Consider the following 19,548-nt stretch of genomic DNA (forward strand, 5'->3'; position numbering starts at 1 on the left):
CTAAAATTATAGATCTGAAGTTGTTGACACGATCTTCGCCGTTTTTTTCTATGGCTGCCAATGAACGAACAAAAATTAACGAAAAATGAACGAAAAATAGAACAAAAATGAACGAAAAATGAACGAAAAATAAACAAAAATGAAAAAAAAAAACCTAAAATGCGCGCGACGGTTGTTGACTCGTCGGGGTTGAAGGCGCAAATCTGATTCCGGCGAGAAAGATGTTTCAGATCCGATGTTTCAGAACCAAAATGACACGAAAAATGAACAGTCCGACGAAGGTTGAAGGCGCAGATATGATGTTTCAGATCCGACGAAGGTTGTTGTTGGGTTGAAGGCGCAGATCCGACGAAGGTTGTTGTTGGGTTGAAGGCGCAGATCCGACGAAGGTTGAGAGAGAAGAGGGAGGGTGAGAGAGAAGAGAGGGAGGCGTGAGAAAGAGAGAGAAGAGAGGGAGTGTGAGAGAAGAGGGGCGTGTGAAGAATAGAGCCTAGAGGGCTCCTTAATTATTTTTTTAAAAAAAAGCCCATAGAAGGGCTGCGCTTTTTAAAAGAGCGCAGCCCTTCTTTAATAATAGGGCTGCGCTTTTTAAAAAGCACAACCCTTCTGTAATAGTAGGGCTGTGCTTTTTTAAAAAGCGCAGCCCTTCTGTGACAGTAGGGCTGCGCTTTTTAAACAAGTGCAACCCTTCACAAAATAGGGCTGCGCTTTTATATTAAAACGCAGCCCTACTGTAACGAAGGGCTGCGTTTTATTTAAAAGCGCAGCCCTACTGTATAGAAGGGCTGCGTAATGAAGAAAGCGCAGCCCTTCCTTTTTTTTCCCCTAGTGGAATGATGCCGAAGATGGATGATGCTTACTAGTTGGCTATTATCGTGGCAACATGCACGCTACATAATTTTATTCGTTTACATGATTTAGGAATTCCAGTTTCGCAAGTAGTTGAAACCATGGAACCAAGAGCTGATTTAAATTTGACTGACAAGACGAGAACAAAGAATATGGAGATAACTCGGGCGAAAATTGCAGACGAAATATGGTTGGCTGTTGATGAAGAAAACGTATTGATTGAAGAGGATGATGTAGAAGATGAAGAAAGATACTCCGATGAAGAAAGATACTCCAGTGATGATAATGAAGCAATCAATTGATAACATTTATATCTTTCATAGTTATTAGTAACGAAAACATGTTATCTCTAGTTATTTAAAGACGAATTGCAAAATATTGTAATTATAATTATTATTATTATTATTGTTAACCTTAATTATTTGACCATGATTATAATATTATTCAATAGCAATATGAATAATCAAATAATATTCAATAATACAAATATAATACTATAAATTGTGGTACTTTAATAAAAAATTCTAATAATAACATAATCAGCTAATAGTAATATGAATAATAAAATAATAGACATAATACAAATAAATAATAATATAATAGACATAATACAAATAAATAATAAAATAATAGACACTAATACAAGTATAATACTATATAATCATTGTGGTACTTTAATTAAAATTCTAATAATAACATAATCCGCTAATAGTGATATGAAATTATGAATAACAAAATAGTGGACAATAATACAAATGTTTATTAAACATTGACTATTTGGACCTTATTAGACCTGATTGGAACTTATTGGACCTTATTAGACTTGATTGGAACTTATTGCACCTGATTGGAACTTATTGCACTTGATTGGAACTTATTGGACCTTATTAGACCTTATTGGAACTTATTGCCCTTATTAGACCTTATTGCAACTTATCTGAACTTATCTGAACTTATGTGAACTTATCTGAACTTATCTGAACTTATTGGACCTGAAACTTAATTTTTTAAGTTGAACAGAACGCACCCTTATTAGACCTTATTGCAACTTATCTGAACTTATCTGAACTTATCTGAACTTATTGGACCTGAAACTTAATTTTTTAAGTTGAACAGAACGCACCCTTTATTGGAACTTATTGACCTTATTGAAACTTCTTAGACCTTATTGGCCCTGATTGAAACTTATTAGACCTTATTGGACCTGATTGAAACTTATTAGATCTTATTCGACCTGATTGAAACTTATTAGATCTTATTCGACCTGATTGAAACTTATTTGACCTTATTAGACAAAAAAATTGACCATTAATAACATAAATATTACCCCTAATGTAAATACAACCTCTCAAAATTTATTATGAAGTAATAATTATTAAAATTCGTCCTTTGAAAAAATAATAATTATTAATTATCTCTTATGACAATTAATTTAATAAATTTTTTTTACTATTTATATATTTGCCTATACATAACTTTGACCACTAATATATCTAATACTCTTGTTTTGATTTTATAAAGCACTAGTAGAAAACCAAAAATTGATTAACATTTATTGCTAACAAGTTAAAATTGGCACATATGAAAAATTTCTCACTCCACTTTCATTTATGTGAAGGTAGTAGAATGCATTAACTCCTTATCTCTCACTCTACTTTCATCTCTCACTTGTTACTTGTACCAATTACATACTATGCATTATTATAAAGGAGGGAGAAAGTAAAAAGAAAAAAAAGAAAGAGAAAAAAAATCAGCTAATATTATTTAATAATAAGATAATCAGCTAATAGTAATATGAATAATCAAATATAGACAATAATACAAGTATAATACTATACATTGTGGTATTTTAATAAAAATTCTAATAATAACATAATCAGCTAATAGTAATATGAATAATAAAATAATAGACAATTGTACAAATATTTAATAAAATAATAGACACTAATACAAGTATAATAATCATTGTGGTACTTTAATTAAAATTTTAATAATAACATAATCAGCTAATAGTGATATGAAATTATGAATGATAAAATAATGGATAATAATACAAATATTTATTGAACATTGACTATTTGGACTTTATTGGACCTTATTAGACTTGATTGGAACTTATTGGACCTTATTAGATCTTATTAGAACTTATTGCACCTGATTGGAACTTATTGCACCTGATTGGAACTTATTGGACCTTATTAGACCTTATTGTAACTTATTGTCCTTATTAGACCTTATTGCAACTTATCTGAACTTATCTGAACTTATTGGACATGAAACTTAATTTTTTAAGTTGAGGAAAACGCACCTTGAGTTTGGAGACCACAACTACATGCAAACTTGCAGTGGCGAACCCGCACGTACCAGTTGGTCGTGTAACCAACTAATATTTCCGGAATTTTTTATTTTTAAAACAAGCGCTCATTTCTCTTTCACGCTAATAATAAACCCTAACTCTTTCCCTTTCTCTCTCTTTCGTCGTCACTAAGCTCTGTGGGTTTTAGTGAAGAATATCGCACAAGACTCACTGAGTCTCTGTCTCAAACTTGCTCCTCTCCTCCAACCAGCGTTAAACTCACCCTAAACCCTCCCCTTTCAATTTCCAGCCTTTGCTGCCTCCATAACCAAAACCTCAAAAATGATATACGGAGGCAAAAGCTACGTCTCCTCACCGCCTACGTTCTCAAACGACGCAAAACGACTCCTAATATGCTCCGGCAACACCGTCTCTGTATTCAGCACCTCCACTGCCTTGCTGGTAACTCTCTTCCCCTCTCAAAACCATAGTTCCTCTACAAAAACACTATATTACCTTACTTTACTATTCGCGCAGTACTAATTCAGATAAGTAATTTGTATTTTTTCATTTGTTGTTTGCGTTATTGTAGATAACTGAGTTGGAGGGTCATAAAGCACTTGTTACTTCGGTTCTGGTGGTGCCTAGCTCAAGTAAGGTGTTGAATTTTTGTTGGACCTCATCTCTTGACGGAACGATTCGGTACTGGGATTTCGTGGTGCCCGAATTGATCAAGACTGTTGATATTCGGCTGCCCGTTTTTTCTATGGTACTTAAAACAAAAGTGTTTGAAGAAAGTGTTTTTTATGTTGATAGATTGAATTCATGAATTGTGCTTGTATTGAGTTGAATGATGCTACGTGTGTTGGTGAACTTTTTGATTATTGAAATGATGGAGATTGTTGATTTTGGTGTTGATTGGTGCCATTGATGAAGATGATATTTCTAGGACTGGTATTTTTCTCACTAATGTTTATATTTGATCTTCTACAATTGGAAAAAGCTCTGCCTAAAGAACATAAATTGAGATATGATTGAAACCATGTGTGACATGTCGTGGCCAATGCACATAGTTTCAGTATTCTCCAATCTTTGAAAACTAAGCGTTGTTTGATGAAGTTTATTTTTGATTGTTTAATACTTCCAATGGTTGATTGCAGTTAGGAAGAGGGAGAATAAGAGATATTGGGCAAAGGGTGTAGGGTGATAAAAATAAGAAACGAGAATTCCAAAAGCACTTACAAAACTGTTGTCGGAATCTCAAGGAAATATGTTTTTTTAAAAGAGATTGCAGAACATGTTTTGTCCTTGCTTTGCCCAACAAATGGGAAAATGGGATACTGTAAGCTACCGAACAGACCATTAGCTTTTGTTTTTGTTCTGTTTTCTAATGATGAGACACAATTAGACTTATAACGTCCATGGACTTGTATGGAGCACCTTCCACTTTTAGCTTTTAGTTTTTAGTTTTTCAGCCCATAGGTGTTGATTTTCTGTTGCCATTCCCATTCATGAAACAGGTGTGAAATGAAGGTGGCATCTCTGGTGGCTTATGCAATTAATAAACACTTTTGTTTAAGTGCTGCTGCTTTACCTATATAATGGGTTTATATGATTACTTTTGAATTATCTTTTTCTATTTTCTAATTCAGGTGATCCCTAATTTTCTGTCTAAACAAGACGAAGAAGGTAGCAAACCAACTGATGTGTTTGCTTATATATCAGTAGAAGACGTGAATCATCCCAGTGACAAGTCTAAACGTTTGAGTGGGAAAATTAGAAAGTGCAATTTAACTACGTCTAAGCTGGCTGCTGGAGTGATTTTAAAAGAGGTTGGTTGTGCTAAACCCCCAATTGCTCATATAGTATGTATTGACTTGCTATTGCTTGTGATTATAATGGATATTTGACCATCTATCTTGAAGTATACCTTTGATTATTGACTTAATATTGTTTGTCTCTGTAATGAATCAATGACCTCTATCTTAAAGTATTCCTCCATGTTTGATGAAGTAAGCAGAAACTTTGATTTTGTTCTACTTTTATCTAGGATCCTGCCTGTGCAACTTATGAGAAGGCTGTTTCCATTTTTGTGTTTTTGGGGTTTGAATTACGGTATGAGCATTTGGCTCAAGCTTGTTAATTTATGTTAGTAGTTTATATGAGCTTTAGAATATAGGGATGATACTCTGTTACCAGGACTCAGCAAAATTCGCCAAATACCCGGGTCGGTACGACACGACACTGACTCGGGTATGAAATACAAGTCGGATCCTACAATTTGCACTCCGACACGGCGCTAAACCCTAGTTGTTGGATCTGAAAATTTGTTGTTGAATCATGACAAATAGGTGAAAAATATTAGGGCTTTTTGCTTCCCTAGTGAGGCGATTCCAATGATGTTGTTTTCATCCATTTTTATGGTTGTTGATGATAGGAGGAAAATTATAGAGGAAAGAGGTTGAAGAAGGTGAGTAGTAGGACGCAAAGGAAGACGAAGAAGATGTATGGTTGGTCGGCCAAATTTTGTACTTTTTAAATTATGAACAAACGTGGGCTAAACTTTACTTTTTAACTTATTAGCAAATGTGGGCTAAAAAGCTTTTCTTTTTTGAGGGAACCAAGAAGCTTTCCTTTGGTCTTCCTTCGTCAACTAAACTACCCATACCTAATTCTTAAAGACGAAAAGTCGAAAATACCCTTGGTCTCCCTTATCTTTTTCTATTGTATTTGTGTCTTCATTCTTCAACACAACCTTTTTACAAGCTCTTATCTCTCCTGACCAATGCTGATTGCTTAAGATTTTTGTGAATTATAAGTAATATTAATTATTAAATTTTATATTGTAAAATATTAATTTCATACTCGTACCCGTGTCCAAATTCCGGACAGAGTCCCCGTGTCCTGATTTTTTGGAAGTGCCATACTCGACACTCGGATCCGTACCCATTTTCGACACTCCTAGCCGAGTCCAGGTAACATAGGGATGATCTATATGGCTGGAAATCAGGAAAAATATTAGATGGTCTAGCTCGATCACGATGCTTTTATGTAGAGACTGGATGTTGTTTGGTTATGGAGCAAATGATGTCCCGTGATGTGCCCTAGTGATGGTTTGCAGATGTTATTACTTTTTGAAAATTTGGGTCCGAAGTGCCATTGTGAATGGTAGCTACTGTTTGAAACTGTTCTATTATACCCCCATGGCCCCATCGAAGACATACTGTTGTTTTAGCACTATCTCCTTTGTTTTCTCTCACATGAACTATTAATTGTCATTTTTTGCCCCATTGAAGTTATCCTTTGTGTTGTCATTGTTAATTCTCTAGTTTGTGCTTGTAGAGGGTAAGATCTTAATTAAAACTGACCCATATGATATTTCGTATTTATATTTAGTACCAGAGCTGTATGGTGGATTTTAGTATCTTCGTGTGGTAGATTTACAATAACAACTCATCTAATTTCTTTCGCAGACTGCACGGCCTCAGTTTATCACCAGTAGTCCCTCGGGGGAATTTTTTGGTATCCAAAATAAACGCACACTTTTTATTTGGAAAGTTCCAGCCCATGATAGTGAGTTTGCTTTAGTGAAGAAGATGAGCTTGCACCATACAAAAAACTTCACAACATTAGCTTTCCATCCGAATCAGAGCATTGTGGCTGCTGGTGATATAACTGGGAGGATTTTAGTTTGGAGGGGTTTCGGTAAAAAAACACTTACAAAAGGCAGTGAGCAAGCTAATGAAAAACTAGTGCAGTATGTAGATGAAAGAGCTGGGGTCAGAGGAGAAGATGATGCTGATTCATGCTCTACATGGCATTGGCACTCATCTGGAGTGAAATTTCTTTCCTTTTCTTCTGATGGAGCCTATTTGTACTCAGGTATATAGTCATTTTAAGTAGGTTGCTTTATGTTCAACTCTTAATTTTCTGTTTAGTTTTATGTTATTGCTTCGAGATGGACATTCTTTTGTTTTACATAGGATATATAATTTGCATAACGTACTGGTAGCTTTCCAGCATTTTGTCTTTATGTCTTGTTTTTCTTGTTACCATTTGTAGATTATTATATATTCTCCTTAAGCATTTTACTTTTTCGTCCTTGATCAGTTACGGGAAAGTTTGTCTCGGGTTGTTTTATGAACTTTTTCAGAATTATGTCTTGGAATCCCCTTCATATAATATGAATTTTAATTTCAATTACTCTTAAGGTTGACCACAATTAAATTTTTATTTAATGGACTTACTTCACTTGGTGCTTCCACTGTGTCAAAATGATGGGTTAAGTTCGACTTTTTTCGGTGAACTTTTATTTATTATATATATGTTTGTTGTTATTGTTTGTTGGCAATTTTATAATTCGAGGATATTATAGAAGTTTTTATGAAGATAAAAATGAGACTTAATCAACTATAGACCAGTACATTACAATCATTTACAATGGAGTTGTTTTAGACTTTTGGTTTTGTAATTGACTAACTTAACGAAGTCGTTGTGTGTCAAATTGAAAATCATAATGATAACATTGTTATACCCAACTCCTCTTGGCTAAAGCAATTTTAGAGGAATCAGGGTTTGTCGTTATGCTTCTTGTTGTTTGCCTATTAAATTAACACAATTATTACTAGTCAAAATTTTTAAAACTCAAATGTTGCCTTTCATTCTGAAATGGAGTCAAGCCTTTATTGCCATGATGAACAACTTTGTTGGGTTTTGTCACAATGTTTGCTCGGAGCTTTTTGCCCATTAAAATAATATTTGGTTTGTGAAAATGTGCTGAAAATGTTTTTTTTTTCTTTACATGGCCAACCACCTTTTGATAGCTTCTTGTTAGGGTGTCGGAGGGGGGGGGGGATAATATCTATGTTGATATTTAGCCTCAACACAAATCGTTTTATGACAGAAAGTGGCATAAGGTGGCTTTGTTAAACAAGAACTATTGTCCAAATGGTTTCCTTGGAAAAAAATTGGAGGTAGCTTTTGTCTTTCACCATCATATTGAAGGTGGGGTAGCTTGCTCCAATATTACTTTCTGTTTACGTATAATCTTTTGGTGGCTGTTCTTGTGTTGAGAGATCTATTTGCTGTAGTTTGCTGTTTGCACTTGGTACATTATCCATATGAGGCTATGAGCAGGGCTTGGTTAGTCTAAATGTCTTATTAAGCTGTTCTTCTCTATGCTCTTGTGCCATCGCTTCTTTTGGATGCAGTTGGATGTCCTGTTTCACCTTCGCTAGGCGTTGTCTATTATTTTTCTGTGCTGAATGTCCTTCAAGCTCTTACAATCCTGTATTTCTTGTTTCTCACTTTAAAGAAAGGTTTAGTTCATAGTCGAGGCCTTGTTAAACGAAGCTAGTAGTGAACAGATGGAATGCTTTTTGCTTGTGGATACTATGTAAGCATAAAGAAATAGATTACTCTATCTCTAAATACGAGACTGTTTTTCTCGTGGATATTTAAAACACATAGAAATATATCATGTCCAATAGGATTTGAAGCTATGCCAAATTTTTTATTGAACTTCTATCCTAGACATTAGATAATCGACACTTTTCATTCTGACTTTTGTCAGATTTTTGTTTTTAGATTATCTTTCTTTTGTTCCTTAAATGGTATCTGATTCTACATAATATGAAATGAGAAAATTTCTTGAATTGCTAATGGGTATATTATCATCACGAATCACGACTATCATGTGTTATTTCCATCTTTGTTCTTAAGATCTTCATTGCTACTCCCTCCGTCCCATATTAGTTGTCATGTTTGGGGGAATGGAAATAATTAAGGGAACATCATTTATTATGTTGTTTCCCAACTATTATATTACTTTTGACCAATAGAAATTAAGTTTTGTGGAACATTTAATGATTTTGTTGTTTATTGTTGGAAACTTGACAACCTTTTTCGGACATACAAGAAAAGGAAAATTTGACAACTGAAATGAGATGGAGGGAGTATAATCTTTCTACTGTTAGTACGCTCCTACTACTCTGGTTTCTGATTTTTGGTTGTGGCAAACCTGACTGTCAGTCACTGTTATGCTTTGAATATTAACCATTAACAGGAGGAAATGAAGGAGTTCTTGTCCTGTGGCAGCTGGACACTGGGAAGCGGAAGTTTCTTCCCCGAATTGGATCTCCCCTTCTATATTTTGTGCACTCTCCTGATCCTACACTCTCTGCGGTAAGTATATACTGATATATGTGTGATGCCTGACTAAGTTGAAATCATACTCCTTGAATTTGGAAAAAAGAAATGGGAAATGCTCGTATGCGGTCATGCGGTCACATGTGCTTCCACATATTTATCACTTCTGTCCTCTGATTGAACTCCACTTTGAATTTACTGCTCTATTAAAAGAACAATCTTCAGATATCTTGTGCAGATAATCAGATCCAGGTTTTGCAGATGCCGTCATTGGAAATCTCAAAGTCCATTGCAGGAATTAAGGTTGGCAACTTGGCACTGCTTGTTCTTATCTCTAGTTTGTGTGCTTTACTCTTTATTGAGGGAGGGGGGGGTGGGGGTGGTTGCAAAATTAAGCATACCTAGAAATATGAATTGGCACTGTAGTTGGAACTTGGAATGCTTGTGAGTGAAAAGTTTCTTGTCATTGCAGTGGGAAACATATGCAAGCTCAAATGATATGCGACACTTTTGTTGTCCCTTTGTTTCTCGATCCTAGGTTTCAAATGTAAACTGTGTAATCTAACTTGGAAGCACCATAAAGAGAAAAGCAGTAAGTTTTTAACTTTTAAGTAAAAAAATTTCATTGACAAAAACAATCCAATCTATGCGTGAACTTCTTTAAATAGTTCCAAGTCCCAACTAAGGATAGACCATACTGTACAACCCATTTGGCACCATTGGACCTTGGACATAATGTACCTGCTGTAGGCCTGTAGCGGGTAAGCCATGTCATGTACCCCTTGCGTGATATTTAATGGAGGGAAAACTGTTCCTTCTTCCTTTGTTTTCTTTTTTTATTTCTCTTTCCTTCTTCATTTCCCCTGATCTCTCTCTCTCTCTTCTCAATCATGTGTATATTCAGCAAAATGGATATCAGATCATGCATTTTGCAATTTGAGTTTTTCAGCTTCATTTTCTTGTTCATCTTCTCTTGTTCTACCTTCACTCTTACAAGTTAGCTCTCTCTCCTCCCTCACCTCCATTGTAAAATCGGGTTTTTAAAGCTTGAAACTTGAATGGTTAGTCGTTTATGAATTTGATTGAATTTTGGTTCAATATGACATTCGGGTTTCACCTTTCGAGTGATCAATGAATCATAGTCTTTATCATATTTTTATCTTTAATTAATCTTTTTTTTTGTAATTGGTAAAATAGTTTTTATGTAATTTTTGAAAGAAAAAAGAATATTAAGTATCATTAAAATATATAACAAACACTCAAATTAATGATAGACCAATAGAAGAAGAACCCGGAATGACTACTTGAAGGAGAGATGGCATGAGTGAGTGGGAGGCCTTCTTCTTTTTGAAATTAACCTTCTTGCATGTGAAATTGGGGGACAAAAAACATACATAATTATTGTTACGTGTCAACAATTTTTCCTATCGATTTGAAATCAACTCAATGTGATTCTAGCAATATCTCAATGGGGAACAGGGGAAGCATGTCTGGAGGATTATTTATGGGTTTTGAGACCCATACTAATTGAAGTAATGTCACACCATTAATTGAGGGCTTTTGCTTTAAATTGAGTTATCTTGTTTTGATTTTGATTTTAGAAGTTTGGTCTTTTTTTGGTTTTTAGCTCAAATGTTCGTTCTCATACCTCCAATCTAAAAGTGGCCAAGGGTCGACGACACCTTGCACCTCTCTCAAGGCTGTTTGAGGCACGCGCCTACCTGCTCAGATTGTAGGTTGCTGTGCCCGAGTCTGCAAGCTGTAACAAATATTAATGTATTAGTTGACCAACATGATAGAATTATCGGGTTTTCATTCTAAATCGGAAGTGGGGAGTATATGCGTAAGATTGAGCGATTTAAAATGAAAGACTTAAGCTTTTTAGTGGTTGGCTTTAGTGTTTGAAAAGGTACGCTTGAGACTGTGCTGCTGTCCAAGTGCTTGGCACAGTCTATCGAAGCTTTTTTAAGGTGGCATTGAGGCGCTGCTCACTTAAGGCACTCAAAGGCTTAGGGTCAAGGAATTAAAACTCTCCCGTTCAATCACGTAACGCCCGTTCTGTAATGGCTTTTGGATTTGTCGTTCCGCAAAATCCCGTTACGGAACGCCATAATAAAATTCACATACTTCTCGCAGCGTTGTCCGTTCCGGAACGCGAACTCGCCGCGTTAGAACGCTTTTATCCCCGTTACATCGGTTTTTCAAACATTGGTCAAATTTTTTCGATGATTTAATCATATAGTTGATGAAACATGATATTCTATTAGATTTGATTATATTATGTCGTGATAATGCTTCATAAACTAAAAAAATGCAAATAAGGTTGAAACATATTTATGTACGCCGTGTCGGCCGCGAAACGTTCTATTTCCCTGTTACAAGCCGTTCCTGCGATAACGTGACCGTTCCCGCGAACGCGACCGCGTTTTTTTTTTCTCTGTGCAAAACTAGGTGCATAAATTTGTGGTCTAATATATGTTTCCACAACCAGAATTTTGTGCTCACTTGGACGAGCACGAGGCGCGCACTTCACTCCCGCGCTTTGCTCCTAGGCTCGATGGCTGAGAACTGTTATCTCCTTAGTGCTCCTTTAGCCTTCTCACCTTTTGATTTTTGATCACCTTTTGATCTCCAGAGAATTGTTAACATCGTGCAATGGACTCAGAGCTATACCTTATATGTCTAGATTTTAATGTTTTTTCCTCTAGATATACTACCTCTGTTTCGTTTTAAACGCAACAGTTTCCATTTTGGGAAGTTTCAAATTAAATGCAACAATTCCAAATTTTCTATTTTTGTAAGTTTTTTAGGTGTAAATTTACAAAAATACCCTTACTAAACAATTAAACCACACTTAATTGTACTTAATGAAAACTAATCAAACCCTTAATAAGAATTTATCATACTAATGAAATCAATACAAATCCAAATCATCTTCCTCTTTCTATCTCCTCAACTCTCACCCACCACCACTTTTCTTCTTCATCATCATCTAAACCTCAATCATCACCCACCTTAAGATTCTCTTTCCTCAATCCCACCCACCTCATGTTTCTCTTTCCTAACTCCAACCCATCACCACTTTGTATCTCCACCACCAACCGCCGGAAATTAGTCAAAATGCCCTTTCCACCAATGAGAATTCAGAATTTACCAACAACTGCAATGTCGAATTGAGATCGTTGATAGCCGTCCTCGTGAAAATTGAAAATAGAGCGCTGTTTTTATGACCAAATTCATTAAATATATGAGACAATTATCACATCAGTACTATTGTATGCTCCAAATGCCCACGTTCGCGAGTTCTGTGGAAGGTTTCGACGAGGGTTTGAGGTAGGAGAGATGGTGAGCGAGTTGACTCATATTTGGGGTAGGAGAGATGGTGAGCGAGTTTGTCTCTTGGTGTGATTCCGGTGAGATTTCAGTGGTTTGGGTGGTGAATTTCGGTGTTTTTTGGTGGCGAGTTTGAGTGGTTTGGCTGGTGATGCTGGTGGTGGTGTTTTTTGGTGGTGAATTTCGGTGTTTTTGGTTTGGGTGGTGTTGTTGGTGGTGGTATTTTTTGGTGGTCAATTTCGGTGTTTTTGGTTTGGGTGGTGCTGTTGGTGGTAGTGTTTTTTGTTGGTGAATTTTGGTGTTTTTGGTTTGGGTGGTAAATTTTGGTGTTTTTGGCTGCTGGTGATGGTGGTGTTTAGGTGGAGCTGGTGATGGTGGTCATGCTCCGTGGTGGTAGTGGCAGTAAATAGTGGTACTGGTGGTGCGTGGTCCCACTTTCTCTCTCCACTTAAACTTAATCACATACCCTCACATCTTTCTAATCACCCCTTAAGAATTTTCAACTAGGAGTCCGTGCCACTCCAATTGTTGCGTATAAAATGAAACGGAGGTAGTGTTAATAATTTCTATCAACTTGCAACTCTTGACAATTGACATGCTATTAACAAGCCTACTTGGTTGTAATTTGTACCATTTGCTTGGTTTTGGGTTTGCTTTGCTGACTGGTTATGCTCTTTTGCTCTTGATGTGATCCATATTGCAACTTTCCTTCACCTTTCCTAAAATCTAGGGTGTATGTTGCAAACTAATCAGCCATTTAAGTTTTAACTTGCCATTGTTTGAGATGAAGAATCTAATGCAGTGCTGTGCAGCTTCCTTGTTCATTTCCAGATATGTGGAGTGGTTTATCTAGTGGATTTACATTTGATCATTCAGCTGGATTGGTTGCTCTGCCTACTGAGAATTATCGTATCCAGTTCTACAGCTTGTTTGATGACGTTGGAATTTCAGAGGTGTAATTCTCAATCTACCTTTTCCTATACTTATCATTATATTCTTAATTGACTCAATTAGTTGTCGTATTTACTCTTGATGGAGCTGAAGATTTACTAGCCTGCCTTTTGGATCATAATGGGCTAAGTGAAAATGTCTCATTAAATTGCGTGCTTTCTTTTGTGTGTGTGATTGTAAAGCTTTATTTGTTTGTTGCATATTGGATCCAAAGGCATATGAAAACAACTTGTGTCTCATTGTGGGAGTAAGGTCGGGTTAGGCTGTGTGGATTCCTACCCCTCACCCGCCCACTTACATACAAAAAAAAGAAAGGAGCCTCTTTAAAGGTCGCTGAATGAAATACGTGCATAGTTATCCTTTTTATGGGGATGAAAAATTCTTTTGTCGTTCTAAATTAGTTGCAACATGGGGGCATGCACATATTTTAAGGAGCCATTGTGATGAGGAGAAAGATAAAAAAGGAGCCCATGGGATGTTGAGATAGAACCTACTAATGTTGCATTTGATTTAGAACTTCCTCAAAAGGTAAGTGTTGCAAAGATAGGACGAAGTATTTAATATTTTTATTAGCAATATTCTATTTGAAGCTCGCAAATTACAGAGTTGGTGCAAAACTTGCATCATATTAGTAATTTCTCGAAGTTTGATTTTCTTTAGACAAATTACAGGATAGATCAACTCGGACGCTCTTATTCTTGCTTTTTTGACTAGATAGATCATGAAATGTTCCAATTTAAGGTCCTTCCAGTTTTTTACTGACATTTGAAATGCACCAATGATCTCTTTTACTTAATTTCAGCTTTATGATTCCCAAGTATGTTTTTTCATTGTCCATATAATGCTTCATCTGCAGGTTCAAATCTGTGAAAGAAATCATCAACCAAGTGACGTTATGATGGTACTTTTCTCTACTTGTCCTTTCCTCTTTTATTTGAAATGACTATGTGAATGAATACGTGATGGTTTCATTGTTCTAGGTCCTATTCTATCAAAAATGTAGTTTTTCGGTATTAACTATGGCTGTGCGCCAAAGTGTGTATATGGCTCACTCGATTGTTTGAGGTAGTTGTGCTTGATTGTTTTGCTGTGGATCTGTATGTGTGAGCCCTCTTTTTTAGTAGGCATATATCCAGCTCTTCCTGATGATCACAGGGGTTCTACTCGAGGTGGTAGAGTATGTTATTTTGTGGCATGTAATGGGTTCCATCTAGTGGTGATCTGTATCTGTCTATGACAAGTCCAACTTTGCTGTATAGCCACTCCTGTCTATTTTTATGAGCATGTTTACGTACTATTGTATCTTATGGCACATAGTGGCTTGCCACATTTTACTGGGATTTGACTTCCTTTTGCTTTTTTTGTTTTTGAAGAAAGACATATTCGCTCAGTACATCCGTCTTTGATAGCAATTTAAGTAAACTGAAGGAGCGCTTTTATGTGTCACAAAAGTGAACTTTTTAGTTCACTTTTTTTCCATTTCCTTTGCCCACTCCCATATTTCTGGATCTTATTCACCACCATTCTATTGGGTCTCGTTTCCCTCTACTCCTCGAGTGTAAGATAACCACACTCCTCTTTCCACTGCCACCACTATAAATAGCCTTAACAATTAACAACCATACAACCATAAATAGCTTCAGCAACTAACAACTATACCACCATGAATCCAGCCCCATGACCTCAGCAACCAACAAGGAAGAGATAGAAAGAGGGCGTTATCATAAAGGATCCTGGGTTTGCTCCTCTGATGCCCTCCACTTCCCTCATTACCACCGGGTTGCCATCATCAGATCTGAGTTCCCAACACGACCACTGGTATATCCCCAACACCATCAGATCCAACAACAGCATGTCCACCATAACCATAAGGCTTCAGTCGTCCTATTCGTTGATCTAATATCACCAGGAAATCCCCACCATGATCACCTTTGCTTGTTTGTGTTTTAATCTGTTTTATTGTCCCATTGTATTCTCACCCTTGGGAACTTGGAGCTGCTTAGAAATGCTTTTGATCGTCTTGCACGTTTTGTTTACAGGTGGTAGTGAACTTAGTGGCACTTTCACTTGATGGTTCTTTGATGAGTACTGTTGAAACCAGGCTAGACGAAGATGAAGTTGGAGGCTTTATTTGCTTGAAATTTTGGGCTTCTGAGACCCAGAAAAAGGATTTTGAACTCTCTACCATAGTTTATGAACCTCACAGGTTTGTTTCTTGTAGCATACACACTCCACAATTGCCTCTGTACTTGGTAGTCCTGTTTCACAATTTTGCTTTCGTTGTATTCCATTTCAAATTGATTGACTTAGTTATTTAAATGTCTTGTTGATATAAATGTGACTCTAACAAATGATAACAAATGATTTCTAATAATGGAGCAACTGCATTTAAATCGTTTTTTTGGTAGCTATTTCTTTATGGGTGTATGTTTCCTACACCTTCTGGATCTGAAACAGAAGTTGCTTTAGACTACAAATGCAAGTTTCAAAGCAGAAGCAATCTTTGAAATTATTAGAAGCATTTAATAATTGTTTTTGCATCGCTTATTTTTTGATGCAGTAAGCTTATCGAAGTGAGGGACACCTTGTTTTTACATGTTTTTGGACTTTGACCACACAGTTTTGTAGCGTGTTGGACATATAGTCCTAATTAAATCTACAAGTTGTTTGCAATTCCTTGTGTGAACAATCTCGGTGTCTAACCTCTGCAGTTAATGGTCTATATCTTGTTTCTTCATTTAAGTCTCTAGAATAAGCCTTACGTATACTAGTTATAGTAGGCAAAGACGAGGAAATAAAACCCAGTAAGATAAGCTCCATATTTAAGTAAGTATATCAATGGAAGAATTAGGTTCTGAATACTGACCTAGTGTCAGAATTTGGTGGGGCAATATTAAAGTACTATGGATCCATAACCTTGTTGCATTGATGAGATGTCACTTACTCAAATCTTGGTGATAATGCTCGTACTCTTGGCTTTAAGGAGCAAAGCAGTGGAATTTTAAGTTTAAGAGCATAAAGTTTGAGTGGCAGTTCTAGAGTAACTATACTGCTTACCAAAATCTATTCAGCAGAATACCAGAAAGAGCAAAGCCACCTGCTTTGGTTATACCTTATCTTTGCTCTAGTTTCAAATATTTTCCCTGTATGTTTTAAGTTCAGGGATCTCTGTGGTTTAGACTGCAAAGCTTTCTGTATTACATTCTGTCAAGAAAAGGCTTATTTATTAAGTAGGAATAGGATAGGTTGATATAGTTCAGTATCGCAATTTTGTTTTATGAACAAGTTGCACTTGTTTTGGCTAAAACAATGTTCAAAACAATTTTGTCAATGATTGTTGTTGGAAATCCTTTATGTTCATCCCCTTTTACAACAATGTAGTTTAAAGCTTTAGGATTTATGCTTGGTATTGGACATGTAGACCTCCTTAAAAATCACTGTTGGCAGGTTAGGATTCCGTATTACTCATTTGTCGATCTGCTGATTTTGGAGTTTCTTCATGAGTGTTATGCTATGATGATAGTCTGCAAAAAGGGTTCTTGGTGATTTTCATCTGTAACCTGACTCACTATATATGTGTTTTGTTTTGTTTAATTTATCATCCTGAAGACTGATTGTTGTTTTACTGTGGCTGCTGGCACAAAGTTTGCTGGGAAGCCGGCCCTTTTCCTTAAGTAGCAAGGACTGAAACTCTATCTCTTTTTTGTAGTTTTCTTTGGCAAGGGAAATTGGTTTGGCATGGCCTTATTTGAAAAGTGTGATTTCCTTTGGTACTCTCAGGAATCTTTACGAGTTTTTGTTTTATCTTCGGTTTATAAGTTTGTGCTCTACCAGTGGATTGTGATTTTGGTTCATATGTGTATCATGTAGTTGATCTTGTTTTGTCTAAGAAGTGAATATCATTCTGCAGTGATGAAGCTGTATAGAATTCAAGTACCTAATGTCTGAAAAATTTTGGACTTTTTTCTCCAGAATTAAATAGCTTAAATCTCAATGTTCGCAGCAATCATTTCCGTTTACTCAGTGTGAAAGAGTGATTGAAGTCTCATGTTTGCTTGTCTTACCTGATTATTTATATGTAGGGATGCTGCTATCTCTGCCATTGCTTTTCATCCCAGAAGTAAAATGGTTGTCAGTTCTTCCTATGGTGGTGATTTCAAGGTACTTATTTAAAATACATCATGATTTGGCAGTTATCTTGATTAGATTCACTGACACCTCTTACTATTTATCTACCTTTTCAGATTTGGGTTCATAGTAAAACTACTGAAAGTAAAGATGGTGTCCGTGAAAGCTCAGGCTGGGTTTGCCATTCTGTCGGCTCATACAAGTAGGATTTCCCTAAAAGCTTGTCCTTGAGGATGTAATATTATTGCATATGCACTTCATATTACATCAATCACGAGCAGTTAAATCTGCAGTCGGCTCTGATATGATTAAAAAGGTCAAATTGGAGGTCATAGCTGATTATTAATATACACCTTCTTACCATCTATATTAACCGAACGTTTACTTGCTCTGCAAGTTATTGGTCTTTTTTTTGCTTTGGTTATAATTTTGGTCCGTCTATGTGTTTCTTTATCTCATTCTTACTGCTGCTTTCGTTGCCTTTCATGCTATTATCTTATGCCTTTTGATTGTTCTATCTATAATTGTCATTATATATTTCCTCAGAGGGAAGTCCATGACTGCTGCCACCTTTTCTGCTGATGGCTCCATTTTAGCTGTTGCTGCTGAAACGGTGATTACATTGTGGGACCCAGATAGGAACTATCTTGTGGCTGTAGTTGGAGAAACTTACATGGTAAACTCGGTATCTTTTTGTTTGACATATTTGTTGTGCATGCATGATGAGATAAATTGTTCCAAGGAGTTGGACATGAGTACTTCTACTGAAATCTTAATAGAGGTGGAGATATTGTTATCTGAACATCTGTTTGGGTCATAGATCTTTGAGCCTCTTTCTTGCTATAATCAAGTAAGTAAGCTGCAATAATTGTCTACAGAAAACATACTGTTGTGACTGATGACAAACCCTGAAACTTCCTTGGTGAACAGACTTTCAGAATATAGAGGAAGAAATTGGATTAGTGAGAAGGAAGGAGAGAGAGTGAGACCACTGATTTGGTATTCTGAGGAGAAGAGATTGACCAAAGAAGGTGCTTCTTTTCCCCCTTCCTATTATCGCTCTTCTAAGCAGAAAATGTCCTTTTAGGGGGTTTTTGGGGGGGGGGGGTTTATGATGATAGAAATACAAAATTTTGTTTAACTACTACCCTGAATTGACTTTTCATGCGAACACACCTAATTATTTCGTAAATATCCAAATATTACTCCATGTGCAGGATCTTCTCAATGAATCTACAATTTAAGTCTCTTTGGGTGAATTAGTTTTTCACCCTTTATGAGCAATTCTCTATTGCTGGAATACATCATATGATGGTTTTTTGAGAAAGCAACTTTACTTATACCAAAACTTCTTGTCAAGGACTTCAGGTGGTTGCTGGAAAAGAGGGTCTCTGGAGGTGTTAGTTGGGCAAAGCCTGCTTTATTGGTTTTCTAGCCATGGTGTTTTTGGAGTATTGATGGGGGGTGGGTGTGGGGGAGGGGGGCATCGCGAGGGTGGTGAGGGGGGCTGCGGCAGGTGGGGGATGGGGGCAGGGGTGGTGGGAGGGTGGGGGAGGGGTGGTTAGGGTTAGGTTTAGGGTTATTGTTAGGGCTAGGGTTAAGTGTTAGGGTTGGGGTTAGGATTAGTGGTTAATTAGGTTGAAATCTAGAAAATTAGGGTTAATGACTAGCAACGGTTAATGCCGTTAGTCATTAAGGGTATCTGAGTGTATTAGTTTGAAACTTAGGAGTACCCCGTGTATTTTGAAAAGTTGGGGGTACCAGGTGAATTTTTTGAAAACTCGGGGGTACTTGGTGAAAAAACCGCTAATGTAATTATCTTGAATCTCTTTGTGGCATTCATA

The 19,548-nt window shown here is 36.5% G+C and overlaps 1 protein-coding gene across 1 annotated transcript in view; it reads left to right on the forward strand.

Annotated features, from left to right (window-relative positions):
- Positions 1–3,285: 3,285 nt before the first annotated feature.
- LOC104896097 (uncharacterized) overlaps positions 3,286–19,548 on the forward strand; it is a 29,034-nt gene continuing 12,771 nt past the window's right edge. Inside the window, exons 1-12 of the mRNA XM_010682797.4 lie at positions 3,286–3,607; positions 3,738–3,914; positions 4,798–4,977; positions 6,619–7,027; positions 9,210–9,328; positions 9,518–9,595; positions 13,438–13,578; positions 14,433–14,477; positions 15,616–15,782; positions 17,659–17,737; positions 17,821–17,906; positions 18,251–18,380. Of these exons, the coding sequence (XP_010681099.2) occupies positions 3,488–3,607; positions 3,738–3,914; positions 4,798–4,977; positions 6,619–7,027; positions 9,210–9,328; positions 9,518–9,595; positions 13,438–13,578; positions 14,433–14,477; positions 15,616–15,782; positions 17,659–17,737; positions 17,821–17,906; positions 18,251–18,380 (1,731 nt within the window). The 5' untranslated portion in view covers positions 3,286–3,487. The remainder of the gene's footprint in view (positions 3,608–3,737; positions 3,915–4,797; positions 4,978–6,618; positions 7,028–9,209; positions 9,329–9,517; positions 9,596–13,437; positions 13,579–14,432; positions 14,478–15,615; positions 15,783–17,658; positions 17,738–17,820; positions 17,907–18,250; positions 18,381–19,548) is intronic.

This window comes from Beta vulgaris, chromosome 6, assembly GCF_026745355.1.
Source record: "Beta vulgaris subsp. vulgaris cultivar EL10 chromosome 6, EL10.2, whole genome shotgun sequence".
Classification (NCBI taxonomy): domain Eukaryota; kingdom Viridiplantae; phylum Streptophyta; class Magnoliopsida; order Caryophyllales; family Amaranthaceae; genus Beta; species Beta vulgaris.